Source organism: Gouania willdenowi, chromosome 5, assembly GCF_900634775.1.
Source record: "Gouania willdenowi chromosome 5, fGouWil2.1, whole genome shotgun sequence".
Taxonomy (NCBI): Eukaryota; Metazoa; Chordata; class Actinopteri; order Blenniiformes; family Gobiesocidae; genus Gouania; species Gouania willdenowi.
The window spans coordinates 22,750,948-22,756,732 of NC_041048.1; the positions used below are offsets into that span (position 1 = coordinate 22,750,948).

The 5,785-nt window shown below is 35.6% G+C and overlaps 1 protein-coding gene across 1 annotated transcript; it reads left to right on the plus strand.

Annotated features, from left to right (window-relative positions):
• Positions 1-2,093: 2,093 nt before the first annotated feature.
• il10 (interleukin 10) lies at positions 2,094-5,486 on the plus strand. The gene is made up of 5 exons (XM_028445921.1): positions 2,094-2,258; positions 2,340-2,399; positions 4,083-4,247; positions 5,207-5,269; positions 5,378-5,486. The coding sequence occupies exons 1-5, from the start codon at positions 2,094-2,096 to the stop codon at positions 5,471-5,473; spliced, it is 549 nt and encodes a 182-aa protein (XP_028301722.1). The 3' UTR covers positions 5,474-5,486.
• Positions 5,487-5,785: the final 299 nt, after the last annotated feature.

Below are 5,785 nucleotides of genomic sequence, written 5' to 3' on the forward strand. Positions count from 1 at the left end.
AACAACAAAAAAACACAATTAGGCCTTCAAATGTAATGTGAATGTGTAATTAAAATCATTTAAATTCAATTAATTGTCATCTTACTGCACGAATTAATGACCACCGTAATTGACACTTAGGGTAGTGTTGTGTTCAAGACCACACGATCCGAGACCAAGACTTGCCCAAGACAAGAATGCACCGAGACCAAGACAAGGCCAAGACTTTCGGGAGTCGAGACCGAGTCAAGACCAAGACCAAGACAAGCCGAGACCAAGACCATAAACATCTTTTTTTTTTTTTTTTTAAAAATATATAAATAAATAAAATTATGACAAGGTTCAACAGATATATAACATTCTCTCTTTCATTTTTAGTTTCTTTTTAATACATTTGACAGACAAAAAATGTGCCTGGAAAAAAGCGCAGAGTGTTTCCCCTTTGCTGAGCTTTTACAAATGCATTATTTGTGGTTCGTGAAACCAAATTTCACAACCAAGTAAACGGACATGTTTAGCTCCCGCCTCTCTCTCCTGCATGTGTGTGTGAGTGTGTCACACACGTCACTCAGTCACATTAAGCAAGGTTGTGGTCATTAAACGGGGTGTATTAAAGAATGAATAAAGGATTGTTTTATCCTGTTCTTCTCCGTGTTATTATCACATTATAAAAAAGTTTAAAAATAGCAGGAATTAGTGCTGGTCTCGAACGGTCTTGAGGAAAAATCCCGAGTCCGAGACAAGACCGAGACCTTTAAAATTTGGTCTACTACTACTACTACTACTACTACTACTACTACACTAACTCAGGGTGGTCATATTATATATATATACTGTCTTTATACATTTAACACATGAGGCAATGTGTAAATATTATTATATTGGCACTTTATGTTCTTCATAAAAGTTTAAACCGAATCTGATGCAATCTATTCCTAAAGCTTTGTTTGTGTTTTGTAGAGGATTTTCTGTTAAAGAAACACACAGTATATGAACTTTGGCTCAATCAACTATCTTGCTGTTTGTTTGCAGATTTTGTAACATTTAGACCATGCAGTCACTTGAACTTTTTTTCCGGGACATTTTGAAAAAGCCAAGGTTGCCCAACGTGAATGAATGACGCATACGTTTGACAAGGACACATAGTGTGTCGGTAAAGGAGATTCCCTGGAAAACAAATAGTTTGTGAAGTGCTGTCATTGACTTTTCCGCATATTAATCCCACCGACTCATTCACAAACCTCAATATGTCAGAGTCACACGGAAACAGATCAGAAACTGCAAGCTTGCTATATTTACTCTAGTCTTCCTTTGCGTATGTGTGTGTGTTTGCGTGTATGTGTGTGTGTGTGTGGGCGTCATCAAACCACAAGTAGAGCAGCTTACTTTATGTAACAATGTGATTATATCATATACACTAACAACATTAGATATAAACATAGACATAAGCATAGACATAAAAAAACATTTGAATTTGGCAGATGGAGAAGATATATGGGACTGAGATGTGCAATTTTGCCTCTATAATATATCAATAATACAATATTAGATCTGTATCACTGATAGCAATGATGATGATGATAAAGATACATTTTATCTGCATGTTAATAATTAATAAATTGCACTAAAATCAAAGCAGTTTCAGTTTTATGTTATTATTGCATCATTATTGTTATATGTTACATCACACTTGATTTGGTCCTAATACATTATAATTAAAGTCTTTTTAGTTATTGTGTATAGTGTCTTTAATATTGATTACAGTGGCAACATGCTGTGTGATTGTTGCATAAAATCAGAAAAAAACTGAAAATTAGGTCAAAATTTTCTGCTTGCATCGGATATTTTAGTCCATGACCTTTCAAGTTATTGAAATGTATCAAAAGAACTTCAACCACAAAGGAGGGAAAACCAGCCCAAAGTTCTCAATTTAAATAAAAACCCCCAGTATGTATGAAGCATATTAACAGTAAGTCTCCGCCCTCCCACTTCGAGCAAAGTGACTATAAATTTAGGGTACCTCACATTCTGAGACATGCACCTCTCTGCTGAGCCCACTGCTGATGAAACCATCGAGTATAAACTCTACATCCAGGCCAGAAGACTCCACCAGTATGACTCCTCCATCTCTCCTGCTCTCTCCTCTGATGCTCCTGTTGTTGCTCAACATGGCCACCAGTAATCCCATGTGTAATAACCAGTGCTGTCGGTTTGTGGAGAGCTTTCCTCCCAGGCTGAAGAAGCTCCGAGAGGACTACTCATTGATCAGTGACTTCTATGTGAGTATAAGCTGGACTTTGTCCAGTTAGTCTCTTTTCAGTCTGGATCAGTCTCACTCATCTGTTTTCCTCTGTGTGCAGGAGGCCAATGATGACTTAGACACAGCACTGCTGGACAGGACTGTGGAGAATTCCTTTAAGGTAAAAAATGTTATATATATATATATATATATATATATATATATATATATAAGTGATTAAATGGCGAAGTCTTTACTTATATAGCACTACTATTTTGTTAATTTTGTCGACAAAAAATGATCATTGTCAACAACATTTTTGACAATGACTAGACCTTGACTAATTAAAAAAATACATGTGAACAAAAACAGTATTTTAAAAATATTGATACCAAACTATTTACTAATTTAATTTACTAATTAAAAACTCAAAACTGAGGGACACAATCCACTCAGAACTCATGTCTGTGTGTATTTACAAACATCAATACTTACCATCCCATGTCAGGTTGATAAATGGTAATTGAATCTTTAAAAAAAACTAATAATAAAAAAATGCAGAAACTTGTGCTCTATATTTTAGTCAACAATAGATGAAGTCATTTAGTTGGCTATGACTGAAATCGTCCTGATGACTAAATTTGGACTAAAACTAAATCCAAATGTTAACACTGCATCTCAGACTTTTACAATGTCTGCTGATGGTTTTTGGCTTCTATTGCTTTTACCATGTCACTGTCACTTATTTGTTGTCTCACTGTGTTTAGGCAATAGTGAAAAAATAAATAAATAAATCAAACTTAATTTTTGGCAAATTGTATTTTTCATTTTCAGACTTTTAAATGATTTATGGTAAATGTTCATAAGGGGTGGAAATTTCCATTCACACTGTAGTCTTTTTTACATCAAACTTAATATTAACTATTATGTTGAATCAATTTGCACTGCTTTGTGTTACAAATAATGTTTAAACCATGATGTTTTCCTTTCACAACCGTTTTTCTCAGTAAAAATGACCCAATAGATTCTAAATGATTCCCACAAATACACACCCACACACACACACACACACCCACACAGACACACACACCCACGCACACACACACACACACACACACACACACACACACACACACACACACACAGACACACACACACACCCACACAGACACACACACACCCACACACACACAACTTCTATCAGAGTTTTCTGTTGCCTTAGTCTACACAGATGTCACAATGACACTGGATCGTCCTACCTGCCTTTCTGTGATCAGTTGTGCCCGTAATGAACCCTTGCATCAGACACCAGTGCAGCACTTGGAAACAGAAAGTGTCTCAATGACTGGGCTCCAGCATGAATTGCACTTGCCTCTGATTGGCTTTCAGTGTGATGTCTTCCCTGTATATAGCTTTGCAGCAATGATGGCTTACTGTATTTCAGCATGTAAGCCATAATTGCAATGACCTGGTGATGATTTCTGGCTATACATGGGATGACAATCAATAATAAAAATAAATAAATAAATAAAAATAAGATTATGGAGAACTGTCTGTTTAAAGCCCAAAGTGTGTTAAACTATTTGTGTCATCCCACTCCTCCCTGACAGTGGAAGATATTTATAATGTATATTGTGATCTTCTATATGAACTGAAGCCTAAAGGGACTATTTAAATAACTGCAGCCTTTTGAAACCATGATCAACCAGCCCTCGGTAGATCTATGTTTCCGGGTTTTTTTTCAAGGTTCAGACCAATGATTCTAGAACTGCTTTAAAAACATAAAGATGGTACCCTTGAATTGAATTTAAACATGTTTGCCCAGTGATGGACTGGCTGACGTTTTCGTCTCTCCTTCCTTTAGAGTCCTTTTGCTTGCCAAGTCATGAACAGCATCTTGGATTTTTACCTGAACACGGTTTTACCGACTGCCATAGCCAGAGTGCCAGAGGCCAACGTGGGTTTGAAACTTCCCGTGGAGTCCATTCAGCAAATCTTTGATGAGCTCAAGATTGAAGTCACCAGATGTGTGAGTATCAGTTGCTAAACTTACACGGCAAAAGAAAACCCAATATCATACCTTCTACCAACAAAAATAACACTTGGCTATGGTACACAAACTAAAAAAGTACACATTTGTATATATTTACTTAGTATTTGCTGGGAATGATATGCCTTCAAAGCTTCAACATTCATGTTTCAAAAAAGAATGAATAATTGTGATGAACAAAATACAATTGTGTGTTCGATGATCAATTAAAAAGTAAAATCATGTTGCTTAAAATAGTGAAAAAATTCTGAACTTAAGAAATGTGTTTATTACATTATCATAGTATATCAAAGTACAGCATCTTATTTATTCTAATATGTCAGATCTCAGATTATTATTTAAAGAGAACACCCTTTACTGCCACACAACCAAGCAAGGTGAACATTTTTTTGTATATTTTTTTTTCCCACTGAATAATGTTTTTTCCTTACTTTGGTCAGATTCTGCTCACGAAGTAATTCCACCTCCTCCAGACTATAAATTTATTTGATTCATTTTTTTGACCAACGTATTCCCTTCACAATAATTGCAGCTAATTCATATTGTCTTCTTTTTTGAAATAAAATGTAAAGTTTCATTTATTCTGACAACTTTTTTTTCAGGGAATTAGATCTAATTCCTTGAAAAAACAGTTTTCTGAATAAATGAAACCTTACATATTATTCCCTTCACTCCGTCAACAGAACCCAATATTGGAAAGAAGCATAATTCAGAGTTAATGCGCATGCAGAGGTTGCACATGAGAAGAAAATAACCAGTGATGAATGATCAATTACAAACTGACACAACTATACACTGTTGAAATCCTGAGCTGAAAAAAACACACTAGTGATTCAGTCATGCCATTCATAGCAGAGGATGAGGAACATCCTGTGTAGCCTGTTTTCAAACGTCACAAATCCCGTTTGTAACACTTTGCTACTTTTTTTCTTCAACAGAGGAACTACTTTTCCTGCAAGAAGCAGTTTGACATCAAACACCTGAACTCTACCTATATTCAGGTAAATGTTTGCTCATGTTTTTCCCCCAGTTTGTTTCAGAATTCTTATATTTCCTTTCTTGTTTGTACTTTGAACATTTTCTTAATGGAACGGTGTGTTTGTTTGCAGATGGAGAGTAAAGGTCTATACAAGGCCATGGGAGAGCTGGATGTGTTGTTTAACTACATTGAGACATATCTGGCCTCAAAGCGGCACAAAAACTAAACCAAATGAAGACCATGTGACTTTTGCTCCCAAACTGTGATCCATTCATACACTCCTTAGTTTATTTTATTTTCTTAAGAAAGACAATGTTGGAAAATATTATTCTTCAGTGTGAATTTTTGCTTTGTTATTCAGAGGCGTTTGCATTCCTTTCTTTGTCCCATGGGCAAGTTTTGGTTTGAGGGACATTTTATGTCCTCTGGGTTAAGGCAAAAATCTTTTTTCCTTTTATTTATTAAGCCGAGCTTTGCTTTTTAAAGTTTGTTTTGCCTTTCATTGGCATAATTTAGTTTTGAACCTGTGTGCTGCTCA

Bases quoted from the DNA above. Each gene is read 5' to 3' on its own strand.
- il10 (XM_028445921.1), top strand. From the start codon at position 2,094: ATGACTCCTCCATCTCTCCTGCTCTCTCCTCTGATGCTCCTGTTGTTG. The intron at 2,400-4,082 runs GTAAAAAATGTT...TCCTTCCTTTAG, and splicing joins CTGTGGAGAATTCCTTTAAG to AGTCCTTTTGCTTGCCAAGT. The intron at 4,248-5,206 runs GTGAGTATCAGT...TTTCTTCAACAG, and splicing joins AGATTGAAGTCACCAGATGT to AGGAACTACTTTTCCTGCAA.